General features: G+C 37.7%; 2 protein-coding genes and 1 long non-coding RNA gene across 18 annotated transcripts; 2 read left to right on the top strand and 1 right to left on the bottom strand.

Moving 5' to 3' along the window:
* The first annotated feature begins 118 nt into the window (after nt 1-118).
* LOC105686861 (DNA excision repair protein ERCC-5) lies at nt 119-6,677 on the top strand. Of its 3 annotated transcripts, none has more exons than XM_012402044.3 (9): nt 119-1,048; nt 1,192-1,302; nt 1,434-1,609; nt 1,946-2,398; nt 2,458-2,674; nt 2,750-3,993; nt 4,071-4,284; nt 4,424-4,660; nt 4,747-6,677. In XM_012402044.3, exons 2-9 carry the CDS (start codon nt 1,215-1,217, stop codon nt 5,403-5,405), a joined length of 3,288 nt encoding a protein of 1,095 aa, XP_012257467.2. In that variant the 5' UTR covers nt 119-1,048; nt 1,192-1,214; the 3' UTR covers nt 5,406-6,677. The 3 variants fall into 3 exon arrangements, with proteins under 3 accessions (XP_012257467.2, XP_012257466.2, XP_048509127.1); XM_012402043.3 differs by having other exon boundaries at nt 119-965; XM_048653170.1 differs by lacking the exon at nt 119-1,048 and having other exon boundaries at nt 1,434-1,532.
* LOC105686862 (zinc finger protein 271-like) lies at nt 6,191-19,589 on the bottom strand. Of its 13 annotated transcripts, none has more exons than XM_048653172.1 (12): nt 19,260-19,589; nt 18,103-18,208; nt 17,096-17,491; nt 15,572-16,161; nt 15,202-15,343; nt 14,738-15,088; nt 14,273-14,517; nt 13,219-13,484; nt 11,888-12,025; nt 10,606-10,689; nt 10,304-10,521; nt 6,191-10,190 (listed from the first exon to the last, which is right to left on the bottom strand). In XM_048653172.1, the coding sequence occupies exons 2-12, from the start codon at nt 18,151-18,153 to the stop codon at nt 9,717-9,719; spliced, it is 2,955 nt and encodes a 984-aa protein (XP_048509129.1). In that variant the 5' UTR covers nt 18,154-18,208; nt 19,260-19,589; the 3' UTR covers nt 6,191-9,716. The 13 variants fall into 13 exon arrangements, with proteins under 13 accessions (XP_048509129.1, XP_020708455.2, XP_012257475.2 ...); XM_020852796.2 differs by having other exon boundaries at nt 11,804-12,025; nt 19,260-19,588; XM_012402052.3 differs by having other exon boundaries at nt 10,304-10,689; nt 11,804-12,025; nt 17,096-17,299; nt 17,384-17,491; nt 19,260-19,587.
* LOC125500376 lies at nt 10,686-11,797 on the top strand. 2 transcript variants are annotated; one of them, XR_007277745.1, is made up of 3 exons: nt 10,686-10,840; nt 10,924-11,072; nt 11,645-11,797. It is a non-coding gene; the product is annotated as an uncharacterized LOC125500376 (long non-coding RNA). The 2 variants fall into 2 exon arrangements; XR_007277746.1 differs by lacking the exon at nt 11,645-11,797 and adding an exon at nt 11,279-11,399.
* Nucleotides 19,590-19,818: the final 229 nt, after the last annotated feature.

The raw sequence follows: 19,818 nt of genomic DNA on the forward strand, positions 1-19,818 counted from the left end.
GTTCAATGTCAGAGTCTGAAAGGGAACTAAACCCAATCCCCCGCAACTGCAAGTAAAGTTATTATTGTGAGGTAGCCGAAGTTTCTATTGTTTTACTGCTCTACAACGGGCTGTTGGTCGCTGGCCCTCTTCTTTCCCCTTACGACGCCACCCTCGCCGCTGTAGCCCCTTCCTCCGTTTATTCCCTCGACCCCCCCTCCCCCCCCCCTCCTCGCGCCGTCGACGACGCCTGGAATTGCTGCCGCAAAAGGATGTTGGGGTTACCCTCGAGGGCGTGGGAAAAACCTGCTGTGGGAAAGAGTGGGTGGCCTCAAACTAACGGCTATAAGAGTAGTAGACACCACTCTACTCACTCCATAAACTCCAATACCAATTGCATGATCGCCGTCTCGCTACATTCTTCATAATTATCATAATGATGAGCAGAACAATGATGATGATGATGATGATGATGATGATGATGATGACCAATTTGAATAGAATATTCTAATCTTAAATTGTCATGATTTTCTTTTTGTTCATAAATTTTTATCATGTAAATGAGGGTATACCACTCATGCATTATACTCGTTGATTAAATTATCATCATAATTGGTTAATTAATCAACGATACATAATTTATGCATGTTATCAACATGGCATGTGTATAAAAATGCAATGAAATTAAAATTCTTTTCCGTTAGCTCTCCCTTCCTGGAACGATTCTCTAAATGTCCAGTATTTAAAAATTTACATTTCATAAATATACATATATAATTTACTCTTGGGCATGAGAAATGGAGCACAGTTGAATGCCAAAACGTCAAAAGCAGCAGTAACTGCGATACAACGCGAGATAGCAGAAAAAATAAAAAAGTAACACACATCTTTAGCAGAAGCTTGCTAGCAGAAGACGCGGGTCAAAACAATATGTTGTTCCCATATTGTTCCATATTGTGCGCCAGGAGTGCGGTTCTCATCGATACGTATGTAACATCATTATCACTTACGTAGATAGTTTACTAAACCTGTAGTGCGAGTATTGCTGATAATTGTGATCACAACAATGGTAACTATACCAATGACAAAGCCAACGAATAATGGCGAAGTTTTCTTGCTATCCGTCCACTGTTACAAAATTCAAGATAGGTTAGGTTCGCCGATACGGGTGATTGATTATCTTGTATATGCATGACACATATGTCAATTTAGGTTTTCTTCTGTAATAATTTACCATGGGTGTCCACGGTTTATGGAGACTCTTGGATGCAACTGGGAAGCCAGTAGCTCTGGAAACATTAGAGGGAAAAGTCCTTGGTGTCGGTATCCTTTTCAAGTGTATTACAAGCTTTTTCTTCTGTTTGTTTCTATCATTTTGATTCAAATTAATTGAATATATTTTACTGTTTCAATTATGCAACATGGGGATATTCTACCTTAACAAATCTCTAAAGATGTTTCTATTTGGCTACACCAAGTGATGCAGGGATATCAGGATGGACGGGGAAACCCCTTGCCCAATGCTCATCTACTTGGATTATTTAACCGAATATGTAAGCTACTTTATTACAAGATCAAGCCTGTCTTTGTGTTCGACGGAGGTGTGCCACTGCTAAAAAAAAACACAATTGTACGTACAAATCAAATGGGAAAGATCTTTTTTTTTAGTTGAATTTCACAGTATCCCTTCTATATCATTTAAGTAAAATTAGTAGAATTATTATTGAATCCTCTGCAAGTATATATTTCATGAATCTTGGATTCACATAAGAACCGAGTGCTGAATTCTTGAATTGTAGAAGACTGAGAAGACGAACAGGTTTATGTTTTATGCAGAATACTTTGTTATCTTGATTACATACCTATACCTTTATACAAATGTATAATGCACACGTAATTAGGTCTGCGTGGGAATTATGTGGTGAGAAAAAGAGCTCTTCATATTCTTTTGTTATCTTATTGCCAGGCTTCTCGAAAAAAACAGAAATATACGGCTGCGAATAAGGCACAGAGAACGAAGACAGATTTAATTAACAATTTATTGAAACGTACTGTGGTCAAAGGAGCACTCGGGGTTGGAAATGTAGAAAAACAGGAGGAGGTTGCAGAAGGTAGTTCCATGCTTCAGGTGGATAGATCCTCTGTTCGTACATCCCTAGATCTGTTCAAACTGCCTGCAATTCCTAGCAGTAGTGGAGCACCACTCTTCGATGATGAAGACGATCTGAGTTCAGATACAGATTCCTCTGTTTTGCTGAGTCCTAGAAAACAAGCAAAATGGATCGGAAATATACATTCCGTCAATGTTAGTAGCTCTGAGTTTAGGGCACTGCCACCAGATGTTCGTCATGACATATTGACTGATCTAAAGGCTACTAGGAAAGAAAATTCGTGGGGCCGCCTCCATGAAATGCCTGAGGTTAGCAAAATTGAGGAATAGTTTTAATAGTGCAACTATAAAGTTTTCAATATGTCTAGGAATCTCATGACTTCTCAAACTACCAAATGAAACGTTTGCTCAAACGAAGAAACGTCCAGGAATGCTTAGAAGAAGCGGAGAAAGAGATGGGTGGGAAAACAATGACTCTTGAGGAATTGGACACTCTTCTAACTGAGCAGGGAATCTCAACAACTACAAAAGATAATGCTAGTCGTATCGCTGCTGATGATGCGACAAGATTTGTGTACATCCAAGGTATGATTTCATGATTTTTATTGCTGTAGTATTAACTTTTCAACAGCTGATTGTAGCCATGCTTGTTTCTCTAAGGCGAGAAGAAAGAAGTTCTACAGAAACAAGTTCGACACATTTCTAGTACAGATTTTGGAGAAAATGAGAATGGTGACCACGACAAAGAAGTAAAGATATTTGAAAACCTAAGAGAATATGACCTGTACGATGATTGGGAGGATGATTGGGAATCGGGTCACGAGCAAGAAGTAACAGTAATGAAAAGAGAAAAATTTCAAAAGCTCATGTGCCCAGCTGACGTTAATCCTGCGATAGCCTACATGTTGGAACACAGCGGTTTGAAGCAGGAAGAAATTTTATGCATTATCGAACAGAATAAAAACAAAAAAAAAGAATCTGATAATCGAGATTCGAGATCAAGATCTAGTATGCTACAAGAAAATATCTCGAATGATTCTGAAATTGCCATTAAATCTGGGGTCTGTAATACCAACAGTGACGTTTCAACGCTGAACAAAGTACAAAGTAGTCCATCCGTAAATTCCCCGGTTACTGTCTTGAAAATTGATTCTAGTGCTTGTGTAAAATCAAATCTGGTTTCCAATAAGGACGGCCTTTCAGAGGATAAATCAGACAATATAAAAATCATTCCGGAGGTTTTGACTAAAATTGAAACACCTGCCAATGATTTAAGAGCCGAAGTGTCAGTGAAAGAGAAGTCGTCTTTGGCTAATAAGGTCATTGAGAAGGTTCCTGCTAACAACAAAACATCTGCCAATGATATAAGAATCGAGGTCCCGAAGGCAGGAAAGTCACCTTTGTCCCCAATGTCAGACTCTGATTCCGATGACTTTGTGGAAGTTGGAGAGACATCACCCCCAATTGAAACTTGTCTAGTTAAAAAAGAAGAGGAGCAGTCTCTAGAAATAGCTATTGTACCTGAATTGGTATTAAAAGAGGATATGTTTGCCGATGTTTTTGCTAACAACGATGCATTGGCTGTTACTGAATTGCCTGTGACTCCAGAGAAAGCTGAATATAAAATAGAAAAAAAGAAAATTGCAGAATTATCTCCTAAGCAATCTGAAAAGAATCAAGTCCATTGCATTAAACCTGAAGGATTTTTGGTCAAAAATTTTACAGAGGAGGCAAAAATTGAAGGAGAAAGAGAGAAAGAAATCATGAATATTCCGGTACAGCGGGATGAATTACTGTCCATGCAAGCTGAGTTGGAGAACGAAGAAAGAGAACTGAGTGGAAATCTTGGCCGACTAGAGCGACAAGCTACAGATATCACAGACCAAATGCGCTTGGAAGCTCAGGTTCGTTATGTGATGGTGGAATGGTGAACTTGAAGGTATGGCTTATCCGAGTGCCATCTTATTTTTTTTTTTTGTAGGAGCTACTCCGATTTTTTGGCATTCCGTATGTGATAGCTCCCATGGAGGCCGAGGCCCAGTGTGCTTATTTAGAAACCATAAATTTGACAGATGGCACGATTACGGATGATTCTGATATTTGGCTATTTGGAGGACGTTGTGTCTACAAAAATTTTTTTAATCACAACAAACACGTTCTTCAATTCCGTTCTGTCGACATCCGACATCACTTCAGTGAGTCTTTCTAAATAAAATTTCACTCCATCATATTCGATTGAGATATATTTCGTTACACAACATTATTATTTATTGTTTGTTAATTTAATAGCAGAAGTATCGCTAAATCGCTGTTCGGTCACTTCATTTATTTCAGAGCTTAATAGGGAGCAAATGATTCAGTTAGCACTTCTTGTCGGCAGCGATTATACCATTGGCGTTACTGGAATTGGCCCAGTCACCGCACTGGAAATTCTTGGAGCTTTTCCTGCAGAACAAAGTAACCTATTACGTGGCTTGAATAATTTTCGCTGCTGGATCAACTCTGGCAGGCCAGTGAGCCCTGGTAAAGCAGCTCTCCGTACAAAACTCAAGAATATACGTGTGGAAAAAGGTTTGTTCATTAATCCGCATTTGATAAAAACTATCAGTGGGTTTAAATGCGTAGGTAAGAATAAAAGTCTATTCGTCATTTCTCAGGATTTCCCAGCGAAGCTGTTGCACAAGCATACCTCACCCCAACAGTTGACGAATCGAAAGAAGGGTTCACATGGAATAAGCCAAATGCAACGCTTCTCGCCGACTTTACCAACGAGAAATTCGGATGGTCAAAAAACAAATTTGACATCATATTCAATCCGATCAAAAAACGACTGACGGAACCGAAGAAGCAGAAGGGTATCGACTCATATTTCGGGGTGAGAGTCTCGCAAAAATCCATCGAGGGAACGTTGAGTAAACGTGTACAAAAAGCTGTTGAACGACTGGGAGATGATCGAACGGATTTCGACATTGATGTTGGGGTCCCCGCAAACCTACGGCAAAAGAAAAGCAAAGCAAAGAAATCAGCAGTTGTGAGCGAGTTGGCAGTTGAACATGAATTGGAAACAGCGGCCGACACAAAACTTACAGATGTCTTCACGGAAACGCCTTGTCCTTTGAAACCACCGGTCGCTGTCACCTCTGAGTTTATACCACAAAGAGAAAAGGATAAGCTGAACGCCTTGAAAAGGAAACTTGAGGCTATAGAGGTATTTAGAAAATCTAAAAAAGGTCCGGGATATACCAAGAGGGTAAAGCGGTCCAGTTGCAAAATCAAAGCGCAGGCCGAACTATCAGAAAGCAGTGACAGCTCATAGCAAGTAAGATTCACGGCCTTCGTTAGTTCATCAGGTACTCTTAAGAGTGGCATGCTTTAATTTTCATAATAATTTCAGTGTCAGAAATTAAAATATATTTTTTGCCCATACGTTAAGTTATTTTCACCATAATTATTATTTCTCGTGTACAAATACCATTATCATATAATTCAATACGTAATCTTTTTCCATAAATATATGTATGTACAGAAACTGTAAGTCAATTATTCGAACGAGTTCACATTTTCTGGAATCTTTCCTCAACGCAAAATTTTGCCGCTCGTTTTGATTGTGCCGTAGTAATGAAAAATTTGTATCAAGCGGACATCCGAGACAAGGTGTACGGAACTAATGAGGAGCAAATGAGGAGTTTTCACCATTTTCGCCAACCAGTCTATCACAATAATTTTGCCATCGTCAACGACTGAAAGGAGCAGTTAGAGCATGAGACATTAGATAGAGATCACCTTCAGTCATCGCATCCAGCTCGTCTGCTCCATGGTTTTATAACTGTAAATTTGCAATCCTATACAAGTAATTCGTATTAGTACTATTTCCGAAATAACGATAAGAAGTGTATCTATTGTTGGTTTTTGGATTTACTTTGCGCGAAACTTTATGTGAAGTCTCTTCACTCTTGATTTTTTCAATAAAACTTGATCTGTTCTCGACTTACATCAAGATCGGAATTTCTACAGCGTCATGGCGTGAATTCCAATAAAACCAGATTTACAAGTGTTTAGACATCACTTCGTGTATTTTGTAGAGAAAAAAAATACATGTTGTCACATTTAACATAACACCAGTGTATTTTGTTTCACAACTGGGATACATAATATTACAATGGTGCATAATAAAATTCTATACATATTTTCTTCTATCTAAAAAATAAACCACTTCTTAATTATCTCCATCACCGTTGTTCACAATGGACCGAAAATACACCTGTTTCAAATTATTCTTACTTCAGGTGATGACGCTATTCATTTTTAGAATCTAATGCGACACCTCGGCTACGGTGAATGGCAAAATGGATAAAATTATATGTATAAAAAACAAGAGCAAGATAATAAGCTGTTCATGCATAGTATTTTAGAACTGTCGTTTAATTCGTCAAAAGCTACGTCCGTTCAAATTTGAAGTTTCTTGCAGTTTTTGTACAGAAAAAAAGTTAAATACCAGCTGACAGCTTGAATCTCTTTGAAAGCATAAACCAATCTATAATTATATCTCTTTCTCTCTTTTTTTTTTTTTTTTTTTCTGCTTTGTTAACATATAATAATAATTCATATAAACATTATCTCTATTTATTCCTCATTACTTTTTATATTTATATATAATATATAATAATATTTATACAAGGTGTATCCGAAAGTGAGGCATTTATTCTGACAGCATATGAATCGTACCAAACTCAGTCATTCAGCCAAATATTATTCAGGTAAATGTTGTAAGATAATGGAGATATAGGGATGCAATGTTTTCTAAACCAAATGCATTTATTTTATATGTATAAGTAATACAAGAATGGTTGCATCACTAATAACAAAGAACATGTTTACAAGAATACTAAAGGAGAGAAAAATTCGAATAAAAATGAGTCATAGAAAAAACGTAAAAACAGTTCACAGAGGCATTTGGATTCGAAAACTTTGCATCCCTATATCATCTTACAACTTTTATCTGAATAATATTTGGCTGAATGACTTACTTTGGTACGATTCGTGTGCTGATTAAATGTCTCGCTTTCGGATACAACCTGTACAATATATATATATAATTCTGAGAATATAATGAATGTCTATGTTCTATGTAATATAACTTCTCCACTCATTCACATAATATTGTTTCAAAACATTTATTACTTTAGATAATAATGCGTTATATGTCAACTATATTCGAAGGAATTTAGTTTATCATGTTTAATAATATATTATATGAATCTAAAATGCTAGAAGGGAGGGTATTTTGTAAATTATAAATTCGCAATTGCGCACAAACTCCGTGTTTTGTGCATACGGAGAATAGAACCCTTTCGTATATATATGTATGCATATTATGCATAGGTATAGTATATGTATGTATGTATGTGTGTAAATGTATATGCTATATGTATACCATAATATTGGGTGTTAATATACATAATATTAAATACCTATATTCCATGTGGTTTCATCCTAACGCTAAACACGAAATACATGGCCTTACGGTCTCTTTATTAGTAGTGCTATTTTGTCAAATGTTAAAATCAATTGGTAAAATTAAGACGCAGCTCTACTATAATTCACGTCTATACCAACACGCCGTTCACTTTACTTTTTTTTTTCTTCCGTTATACATACAAAAGACAAAAAACTCAAATAAAAACCTCCCACGCTCTCTGCATGGCTTACTTATGTTGACATTAATGTTAATCGATATTAATATAAAAGTGAACGTGTTTGTTTTATTTAGACAGAGGCTCTTTCACTTTCAATAAAAATTCGAAATATCGTCGATACCAAAGATAGTGATTAATTACTCGAGCATTGTCGTTATTTCTAAGTAAAAAGCATATTGCACTCAACACAAAAAAAGCTATTATCTTGCTAAAACTAGTGATGCATGAGAAGTTGTGTTCTAAATTAGAAACAGGTTTACTCTACCGATGCAAAAACAAACTTTATCATCGGATAAGATAAGAATCAAAAATAAAAAAATATTCCATAACTTTCTTTCTCTTGTACAGGAAAGTCCTTGACCATTGATAAATGAGGTAGAGTCACTGCATTTCGGAAATTCGTTAGTCAAATTTTGCCGAAAATCCCAACCCCCTCTAATTCTACAACTCAACAAACTTTTGCCAACTACGTAATTTTATACATAAATTTCATACGAGTATGACATTTCTTATGAATTCGATAAATGGAAAAAAGTCCCCAGATTCATAATCAATTACGGAATCAATATCAGACCATATAAATATTAAGGCTGGTTAGAGAACCTGGCAGTACCTATTCAATTGAAATGACCAAAATAAGAGTGAGAAAAATCCAAACTAACTGAAAAAAAATTAACTCTAAACCCGAGAATCATCCAATTGTACAGTTAGTGTTGAATAGCGTTATTTTTGTTGAAAAATTTTCGTTTTTTGATATTTGTAAACTAACGAAAAGAAACACAAGTTTTGGTTTCCTTTTTTTTCAGTGTTTTTGTTGTGTATAAACTTGAAAATACTAGCTGCCAATAAACAATTTATCGGATTTTCTTTGAAATTCTCGAATGCTTGCTCGATAGCATATTGGAATTGTGTTTGCTATAATATAATGTACATTATTATTAGGTATTAAATATGATGTCCGAAATTCAGGCAGCGGCAACGCTAAATTTCAACTCGGAATATGCGATTGAATAAATTGGGTATATTCATATTTGCGACTAATAAAATTCTAGCCGGTAAGGTAAAACTGGTACTTATGATCACGTTCGGAAAATAACTGATGCGATGGCAATGTGGGTGCATTTATTTGTTCTTTTACTGTATCATGGAGAACAAATTATTTTAAAAATCTTCTGCCACAACATCGGGAACCTTTCAAATTTCTGGTTACTCGTCTACACGATTAGGCCTCTCAAAACAGATTGAAAATGCCCAGTTTCACAAGCTAGAAATTTCAAATTTCTAGAACCTATGGAGATAAATCGAGGTCGTGAAGTTACTTGAAATCATAAGGTTCGTCTCACGCTAATAGCTCTTGTGTTCCCTTGGACTCCAACAAAAATAATAATTTTTCACAACATAGTTAGAATTCAGTTCGACGACAGTGAGTGAATGCGATACGCCGATCATTTTAGGATTGCAAGCATGAAGTTTTGAATATAAATCAGCCGCTGCTACCAATATTAGCCCGCATATATCTCGTCGAATCGTTGCTTATACACGTATGGGGCGATCCAACGCCACTCGCAACGGAAATCGACAAAGCCAATAGGAATTTGGCGTGCACTAGCGACTGACAGGACGAATACGTATAACCGACGTGAAATCAATAATCATTCGGAATACCTAGATCTAGCATATTTGACGTGAGAGTGATTCTTGTTTAACGCGTCGTGGATCAGGAAACACCACTTGTTTTCGCCACGGCATTTCTTTATACACAAGGAAGATATTGACACAATGATGAAGAGGAAAGCACACAAACTTCCAATGACAAATCGACCGAGATTAATAAACAATCCCGTGTCAAGCAAATACGGGAAAATTAATTAACTCTCATTCATGTCACATATCCACTATAGCAATGCATTCGTGGATTGTTCAATAATCGTTTAATACGACGTCAACACTCCGGGTGGTGTTGGAACAACCACAGTGTGTTGGGGCACAACTGGTGGTGCTGAAGGGGCCAGAGGATGTCCAACCAAGACGGCAGCAGTTGGTATTGGCAATACTCCTGGTTGAGGGATAGCGGAAGGCGTGCTAACTTGGGTAGGAGGTCCCTCGGCAGCGTGTTTTCTCAAATGCCTCAACATATTTCCTTTTTCAACAAAGGTTTTTCCGCAATCCGGACAACTGTGAGGTCTTTCATCCGAATGGGAGCGTCTATGGGAAACCAAGTGACCTTTGCACATAAAATCTTTCGGGCAGAGGTCACATCTGAATGGTCTCTCCGCAGTGCTTCCTTTGTTGTGAGAACGCATATGGAACAAAAGATTTCCTTTCAAAGGGAAACTTTTGCCACACTCGGTACATACGAACGGGCGTTCGCCAGTATGACATCTCATGTGGTTAACGAGATGTTCCTGGAAAAAAAATGAAAAACTACATGTCATATGCTGTTGTAGGCTACTAGTAGCATCTTTTGAATAAATCTATCGATCTTGCGGGAAAATATCAGAGGAGGCCGGGAGCTTACCTTTCTTGTAAACGGTTTGGAACAGACATTGCAGCAATGTGAAGATTCACCGGTATGTTGGCGGAGATGATTATTAAGGTGCTCTTTTCTGGTAAAAGTTCTCTGGCAAAATTCGCATCTGTGCGGGGATTCTCCGGTATGAATTCGAACGTGATTGGTCAGATGTTCTTTTCGAGTAAACGACTTGGAGCAGAAGTGACATCGGTGTGGCGATTCGCCTGTATGTTGACGCACGTGATTGGTCAAATGTTCCTTCCGCGTGAACGATTTGGTGCAATACTGGCACTTGTGCGGTGACTCACCCGTGTGCTGCCTAACGTGATTAACCAGGTGATCCTTACGTGTGAAGGCCTTCGGGCAGTACTGGCAGCGAAATGGCGTTTCCCCTGTGAACATCAAAACAGTTGACAATGCCTTATTGTAAAGTTACGAGTGTTCTGGGTACAAAAAATTTAGGTATTAAGATAATGACTGAAGATCAATCATGAATTAACAACCTTTTTACCGTTTGTTATGATAGAACAAATAGGTCTACACGTTAGTAGTTTTGTTTACTAAATATGAACTTTCAAGTACCGAATTTTAATAAACTCACAAACAAGACTGCGCTCATTTTTTAGATAATCAGGGTGAATATTAGGATTTGCAGAGGTTTTAAAAATTGATCAGGTTTAAGATCAAGCAAAATTAACATGAGAGCGGTGTGAATGGCAGAATTAAACGAGAATTGTGAACCAAAGGAGAAATTGAAATTTCTTCTATTAATGAGGTACGTTTGGTTGATGAGAATTCAAGCTTAAGTTTGGTTTGGAGGTCAAGTCATTCATGTAAAACGTTTTTTTCAAACTTCTGATTGGAAGATACAAAAAATGAATTGTATGAAATTGTATTTGCATACAATTACGATGAAACTTAAAATAAACCTAGAATTAACACAATAATTTCCGATACTGTTAAATTTGTGAAATTCAACAGGCATCCACTTTGAACTGTAAAAAATCAACTATCCAACGACTTAGTACCGCAATAATGATCATGGAAAACAGACGTTTCAATCGAGTAAAACTAGTATAGCCCACAAATTATTGATCTGCCAATTTTAATATATTTGATTAAAAAGTAAAAGACTAATGAATAACCCTTCCAGTGGTAGCTTCGGGATATTTCATCGAAAATATACATATTTTACGCCTTTCTTACTTGCTTCTTCCCCGCTTTACTCTTCCCAAAGTAATTAGGCGACTTTTTACCAAAGTAAGTCGTAGGGAGCAAATGAACGTCAAGAAAAACATCAACATGTTGTGGAAAGAATTAAAAATGCAAAATTGATGCATACTGCAGGTCTGAACATCGATTTCTGCAGATACCATCAAGAGGGTTGAAATATTAATTGAAATATGAAGTATCTGGCTGAATATCCTGATTTAACCACGGGTAACCATTATTACAAACGATAGTAATTAGTTTCCGGTGAAGTGAACATCTGCCAACCGCTCTCACCTGTGTGTTGGCGGATGTGATTAACAAGGTGTTCCTTTCTGGTGAACGATTTGGAGCAGAAGCCGCATCGGTGTGGGGACTCACCCGTGTGCTGGCGAACGTGGTTCAAGAGGTGCTCCTTCCGAGTGAACGTCTTTGAGCAGAAATCACAGCGATGCGGTGTCTCGCCGGTATGCCACATTATGTGGTTCGTGAAGTGCTCTTTCCGTGTGAACGACTTACCTGGTTGCATATCGATACAGAAATAGAAGAAAATAAGATAACGTGCACACACGAATTTGAATAAAAAAATTTCCTTTGTCCATTGAAAATGATGCAATAAAATGACAATAATACAACATTGAAAATCCCCGTACTGAAACGAGTAGTTTGCAATAGTAACTTGAATTAGAATATAGTTTCGATTGGGTAGTTAGTTTTTTCAGGTTATCGCAAATTACTAACAAAAATATCAAAGAATAATTGAAGATCTAAGAAATATCTCGATGAAACCATCGCTGGTTTGATATTTGATTAATTAAAAATAGAAATATCAAACCATTTCATTTATATGATTTGCAGTAACGTATGTTGGCGACTCCGTGAATAAAAACTATAGTTATGCTGCATGAACATAAGGTGCTCAAACCAATCGTTTTTCAAATTCAGCGATCAAAGAATTATGAAAATTCAAGACAACAATGTAAGTGTTGCAGTTGTTACCATGATTACTTATCTAACAATAAGTTAATCATTATTATCAAAAAAATTGAAAAAACGTGTTCAATTTGTTAATTCATCCATCCGTTTTTTAAGAACGCCGAATTTTGAATTCTTTTTGTACGTATTGTTTGATTATATTAGGTAGAGCTAGAGAGCTAGATTGGATTATTTTGAACGATTAGTACGACACGGAAGAGCAGAAAATACGCTCTCAACACCGGGAATTACATTTTCTTTGATTATATCTCAATCAAATTGTTTCAAAAACTTAAAAAAAAAAAAATAGATACTCCGATCATTTCGAAGACGTGCGCACGTATGCGTTCGTAAGACCATTGCGTTATTTCACCGACCCAACGATTTTTGATACATATGTACATATACTACTATTTCAATACTTTGAAAAAGATCTAACATTGAGACTACTCAATATCGAGTTCCACGCTATTTCTGAACGAAGCATAGTTTTGGGCATGAGTCTCACGGCTCGTTTTGGCATCTTCCCATATTCATGATAAGTGAAGATTCGCGTGTTGTTTCGGCTATGTTAACAAGAAGTCGAAGAGAGCGAAGAAGATATAACTGAAGATACAAGAAAGAAGGTTCATAGATGACTTGATAAATGGATTCGTAGATAGTCGTTCATGTGACCAAATATCAAACGTCCGTGTTGGGTGAAATTTGAAGAAATAATAAAATTGAAGACCACTCACCACAAATTTCACAACGAAAGGGTGTATCATTGGTGTGTGATCGCATATGGTTAGCCAAATGTTCCTTTCTTGTGTACTTCTTTCCACAGACCTGGCAGTGATGCGGAGTTTCTCCGGTATGCCACATAACGTGGTTCATGAAATGCTCTTTCCTAGTAAAACTCTTTTTGCAAATGTCGCAGCGATGTGGAGTCTCACCTGTATGCTTTCGCACGTGATTCACCATGTGTTCTTTGCGTGTAAACGTCTTTGCACAGTACTGACACCTGTAAATGAATAATAATCCTTCACCGAAACATCTCAAGTATACCATGTACTAGGGTAGTCCTTATTCTGGGTATGTTGGCATTTTTTTGAAAATAGCCCTAAATCGGTTCAAAATATACAAAAAGATAATCCCTTTCAAATAACAGCTCTAATATAATTTTGTTATTAACCTGGACCCCGCGGCAGTCAAAGTTTGAAACGGAAATAACGTAAAAATCTCATCTTGTTCTTTGTAATTTTGTAAGTCGTCAGCATGTAAATATATTTAAAATCATGGGCTTAATGTTTTCTTGTAGGATATTTAACGTTCTACAAAAAAGGTCTCTTATGATTTTTTGTTAACTTTATCGTGTCGATAGATAGTCTAAGGCAAAGTTGAGCCGTCCTTTAGGCTCAATCCAGTGATCCTTTATTTGGGTGTTGGAATTTTTCTCACAATAGTACTAAATCGCTTCAAAATGTTACAAAACTCAACAAATTCTTTAATTTGGCACGAATACTGCAGAGAATTTTTTGACTTATGTTTATCGATAATATCAGAAAAATTTCTACAGTATGTGTGCCAAATTTTCAAATTTTTTGAGTTTTATAAAAAAAAATTTGTTTTATATAGTTTGAACCGATTTCGGACTATTGTCAAAAAAAAATTCCAATATGCCTACAATAAAAACCATCCTAATACGTACATACGTAATTTTAAATAATTAAACGAAGAATATTAGCTGTTTTGAAATGTCAAAGGTTTTCACGTTGTACTAAAAACAATAGAGGTGCAGAGTAAACGAACCTATAAGGCGTTTCGCCGGTATGACATCGAGTGTGGTTATCCAAGTGTTCTTTTCTAGCGAAACTTTTTCCACAAACTGTACAGTTGTAGGGTTTGTCGGTTGCGTGCCGTTTCATATGCCGCTCCAATGACGGCGCGTTTGCGAATACATGGAAACAGACTGCACATGTAAACATTGATCCACCAAGATGGCACTTACCATGCCGTGTGAGGTCGTTAGCATTTGTAAATGCTTTACCACAAACCTGAAACAAACCATAATAGTTGTATAAGTTATTTCGTCATTATAATTTCTGAAGCTACTGCCCTGCTGATATATTTATTAAAAAACAATTACTTTTGCTGGATTTTATCTTATATGTTGTTTCACCTCGATATCTAGAAGTGGCATTTGCAAAATGTCGTTAAATAACCGACTACGTTAGGTTGGAAGGGAAGATTAAGGCACATGAGATTATTTGTTACCTGGCATGTGAAGGGTTTCCGTTCGGTGTGATATCTGCGATGCACGATTAGCTGATAACGGAATTGGAATATCTTGCCACAGACTTCACAGGCATGGCTACCTACGGAGACGGGAGATGCACTTGGTCCTGGGGTTGCCTCACCATCGCTTGTCTTGATATCAAATTTGTTTAGCTGCACCTGTTGCACAATTGGGGTTCCGTTCTGTATTGTAGTTACAGTTTGGGTAGGTACGGTTCCACCCACCAATGTTGTTCCAGCTGCAATTTCACTCTGCAGCTTACCAAAAACTTCGTGGTAAGCCAGTAGCTGATTGATGTCTTCAACGTTGACCTGCGAAGGAAAAATGTTCTATATTTTACTTAAAATAAAGCTGAAGTTTGCTTTTCTGCTATGATGAGAGGCACAATCATGATTCTTATTCTCAAGTAAATATCGAAGCAGGGCTCCGGTACACCGCTTACCTTGTACATATTTTGTACCATTTCAACGCCAAGTGTCTTGGCAAGATCCTGCTCGCTTCCAGCACTTATTTTTACAACTGAACCATCAGCTGTTCTGACATCCATCATATGACCCCCAGGTTTGAGGTCAGGTAACTGAAATCTACAGAAATTATTGATCAAAATTGAGCCTTTAAATATCGAGCTGCATTATTACTTGCAGTATGCTAATTGCTTTGTATTCTGTTGAAACATTTAACTAAGGAAAATCTACTTTGCTTGAGTTTATCGAATCATTTCAGAGTTCGTTAAATGATAATGTTCATACCTTGATTCTACATTAGCATGAGTGATAAGTGACCTAGTATGGACGAGATATAGGGATACTTACTGTGCCATGCTCTGCTGGCGCATTTCCTTGTCTTTCTCAGTTTTCAAGGTATCGGAATTGTTTTGATTTCCAGCATCGGTCGAACTATTGCCACTAATAGTCACTCCGATTTGTTGTTGCTGTTGTTGCTGCTGCTGCATTAGATTTTGTTGCATATCTGACTGTGCCTGAGGTTGCAACTGTAGATCGCATTGAACCTGACAGTGCACTTGATTATCGCTGCATCTTTCCGTAGTACAGCTACCACCTTCATCTTTTACTTTATTCTCGTCACGTTGGCTGCTAGGCTGATTTTGAGGGCTATGTCCACTATTTTGATTATTCTGATGATTCTGCATTTGATGATGGGACTGCTGTTGCTGCTGCTGCTGCTGCTGCTGTTGTTGTTGTTGTTGTTGTTGCTGCTGCTGTTGTTGTTGTTGTTGTTGTTGTTGTTGTTGTTGTTGTTGCTGCTGCTGCTGCTGCTGATGCAGTTGTTGCTGCTGTGACTGCATTTGTTGCTGCATTTGCGCATGTGCGGCGTGCAAGTGACTGACACTTGCAGGTAAGTGGGTTCCGTCTAAGCCCAAACCAGGCAGGGATACTGGAATCTATCAAAATGAAACAAAAAAGAAATAAAGTAAATTACGGAAGTGCATGACAAAGTTTTCAATATTATTATAACACAACCCCTCCCTACTACGTGGACAGACAATTAACTAATATGATCATTTTACATGAAAGACAGGAATAAAACGGACGTATCCCAGCAACTCTTTACAACTAGCAAATAACTCTAACCTGATACAATCGAGTTACTGTATAGTGACATTCGTGATAAGCCTGCAACATCCTTGTCCATCGTTCCTGAGTTTTTTGCTGACATGATTTGAGTGCTGAATACTTTTCTTGAGGCAAAAAAATTATCATTTTCATACACTCATTCTATATTTGTTTAGCCATCCTTGTGTATTGAAATTACAGGATGCTTTTATCAAAGTATCTGTAGCTGAGCGTGCGTAGTTGTGCTATGTTGCATATGTTTGCTGACCAAACTTTATCACCTTATTTTGTATCTTTGACTTTTACCAGTGCTGTCTAGTTGTTGAAAAACACGCAGAATGAACATTTTTTGGTTTGTTTCAAAACCTATGCAACACATGTATAAATTTGTGTCACTGACAACTAATAGAACCAATGATGATTGAATTCTTGGTTTACAGAGAGTTGATTGTAAGTGGTATTGTGATATGACATTCGTCACTTTTGCAATAAGACTACTGTGAAAATGTATATGATCATAAGAATTATATAACTATATGCCATGATGCATAAAAACCATTGATTAACTAGGACAACCTGTGAAAAGGATACGGAAGACGCTGCATTATGTAGCGTTACTTGAAAAACGAACCAAAAATATTCCAATACTACGCTACCAAGTATCCAACTAGACTTCTTGTAATAGACCCTATCTAAACATTGAACGAACATATGGCAGCAACTACTGTGTAAGCGTACTTGCGTGTGTCTAAAATAACCAACCTGTGCATTCGGGTGCAGGGAGTTATGTTGATTGTTGGCATTAACTGAAGTTTGTTGATGGTGATGTGAAGTAGAAGCCTGTTGGTGAGAAGTTGAAGCCATGGCCATTTCTTGAGCTAAGGAAGAAGCAGATTCCTTGTTTGCAGGATCACCACTGGTGCTTCGATGCGAGGAATTATGGTGAGGATGGTGATATACGGAAACCTGAGGAAGCGGCCCCCCAGGAAACAGATTGGTCAGGACCCAATATTTAGCTACCGAAGAGGCTAAGGCTACTGCTGTACCTACGCGTAGATCTGCTGACGAATGGGGAATACTTCCCACATTTCCAAGCGTAGATCCAGTGGCCAATCCACTTGGGTACGAAGAGCGACCACTTTGACCCACGTTTACTTCCTACCAATACACATTCAAACGTTTGTACGACATCAATAGTGCATGCAATCACATGCCTTGAGGCTGTTTTCCAACTAATAAGTGTGCAACTACCCTTTTAATAAATTTTAATTCAATTCCTAATTTCAACAAGTTTCTGGTCACTTTTTTTCCCACTCATCGTTAGATTACAAATTGTATGGGCAGTTAATATACAAAGGGGTTGTATTTGCAATGTCTTATTTTCCTTCAATTACCGAATCAAAAACTTGTTTGCTATGAGCAATTCTTTTCACGTAACGCTAAGATACACTTACACAATAGTAACATGAAGGATAAATAAAAGAGGATTAAAAGCGAATATCTAAAAATAAATAAACGGCTTTTTATCGGCCAGTGACCAAGTCGATTTTCACAGTTGAGCGTGCAACATAGTGCATTTGGACAAAATAAGTACAGTGCTTAGAAAACATTTCTTGAGACATATGAGTTCCTCAAGTTTTGTGTGGTGTGAGAAATTTTTGTAGAATGGATGGGAAAACATCCCTACACATCTTAAGATGTTTCTTTATTGCACATTTGTCATTTGGAATCCAGCCTTGAAATAAAACTAACTAGCAATACTTGTTTACCTCTTGCTGCCCCTGCGTAGTCGCTGGCAAAGCATGCTGCTCCCCGTTCATTTTTATTCAATGAGGATTATTGACAATTGTCATCTGTAGCTCATCGTTTTTGGTTCTGAAAAATACGAAAGGTTTTGAAATATGTAAAAACTCATTTCTCAATTGCTTCATGCCCATTATTTAATCGATGAACCTCTCTTTGCACTTTTTAAGGTTAGTAAATTTTTTGGTTAGTTGTAATCGAGTCTGTCGATGATTACAACAATGAACAACTATTCGTGCCAATTCTATTCTCCTATTATACTCTATCATTGTAATTTTTGTGAAGTGGCATTTTCAAAACTGCGTAAGTCTAAACACTGACCAAAGAATTGGGTTAACAAAGATCCAGCGCCATCGAGAGCATCAACTTTGAGATCAACTTGATACGAAAGAAAATTTTTTATGTTGCACTCTTTGATATTATATTGCCTGCTTGCCTTGGAATTAAATTTGGGTTTTAGATTTATTAAGGTGAGTTTAAATCCGTAATGCCAGAAAAATGTATTTGGCATCGACCAATGATCATAGAAACTCATTTAATTGCTGCGTTGATTGCTGCATCTAATCAGGGTTTTCTGTGCTGACATACATATGGTAGTTAAAATCTGCCAATGAGTTGAAAGTGAATAAGGGTAGCGGAGAGAATTTAAACTAAATTGAAATAGATCAAAGAGATTGGGTGATGTCTGGGCAGTCAAATAATACCGCAAAAAAAATTAGAAGCTAAACGGGGAATTAATCACAGGCCACATGAGCTATATCTATACTATAGATTTTGAATAACGAAAACAGTGGATGTCAAAGCAAGTTGGTCAGGTACTAAAGGATGTAGGGTGTCCGTACTGATAGCAGAGAAAAGCGGTCCAAATAACAATGAGAAGTCAAATATTCTCGAAGAAATTGTGGCAGGGTAGAGTTAGCATATATGTACCATAATCTAGTCGACCGCATGACGCGTCAATTTCCAGAGGAGGGCAACGTAACAAAATGGAGGATTTATCGGTAGCGGTAATCGACCGATGACTAGAAACGCCTGTGGCGAGTTACTCAAGGATTGATATTCTGGTTGTAAGCACTGACCCAGTGGTTGTAAGGGATAAAGGGGGGTTGTCAGGAGGACTCACGTGTTTGCTGTTGTTGGCGGTGCTGGCATCTCGGTCGTTTAGGCCGGGGACGTGCGTCCCGACGCGAGGGGGGACGCCTCTGCCTCTCCAACACCTCACCTCGCCACAGGTACCCACAAGCAAATCCCTGGATAATGGCCACGCTCCGTCGATCCCAAGACGACAAATACCATGAAACGAAACTACGGAAAACCGGTGGCAATATGAATGCCGATTAGGGTGTAAGACTCTGCGGGAACCTCGATAATTTTCCGAAAACACACGGAACAATAATTGTTGTTGCAGTTTAGAGAAAATACGACTACTGTCATGGCGGTGCTCGCCTTCCACGCTCCGCTAGGGCCATGAGAGACATTCATTTTTCTCCCTATTCGTGCAATGGTACTTGGCAGCAAAAGCATCCAATTATTATGTACCTATATAAAATTGTTTACCACTGCATCAGCATCGTGAACAATAATCAGATCATTTACATTTCCCATTTAAATATTTGAGGCGCATCTGTTGGTCAGAACAATGTGCGCGCGCAGTTTCCTATGCGCGCGCAATTCCAGATTCT

This window comes from Athalia rosae, chromosome 3 (genome assembly GCF_917208135.1).
Source record: "Athalia rosae chromosome 3, iyAthRosa1.1, whole genome shotgun sequence".
Lineage (NCBI taxonomy): Eukaryota > Metazoa > Arthropoda > Insecta > Hymenoptera > Athaliidae > Athalia > Athalia rosae.

Excerpts from the sequence above, each read along its gene's own strand:
- LOC105686861 (XM_012402044.3), top strand. The coding sequence starts at position 1,215 with ATGGGTGTCCACGGTTTATGGAGACTCTTGGATGCAACTGGGAAGCCA. Across the intron at positions 1,610-1,945 it reads TGCTAAAAAAAAACACAATT|GCTTCTCGAAAAAAACAGAA; the intron begins GTACGTACAAAT and ends TCTTATTGCCAG. Across the intron at positions 4,661-4,746 it reads GAATATACGTGTGGAAAAAG|GATTTCCCAGCGAAGCTGTT; the intron begins GTTTGTTCATTA and ends GTCATTTCTCAG.
- LOC105686862 (XM_012402048.3), bottom strand. The coding sequence starts at position 18,153 with ATGAACGGGGAGCAGCATGCTTTGCCAGCGACTACGCAGGGGCAGCAA. Across the intron at positions 13,485-14,272 it reads ACCGGCGAAACGCCTTATAG|GTGTCAGTACTGTGCAAAGA; the intron begins GTTCGTTTACTC and ends ATTCATTTACAG. Across the intron at positions 10,191-10,303 it reads CCAAACCGTTTACAAGAAAG|GAACATCTCGTTAACCACAT; the intron begins GTAAGCTCCCGG and ends TTTTTTTTCCAG.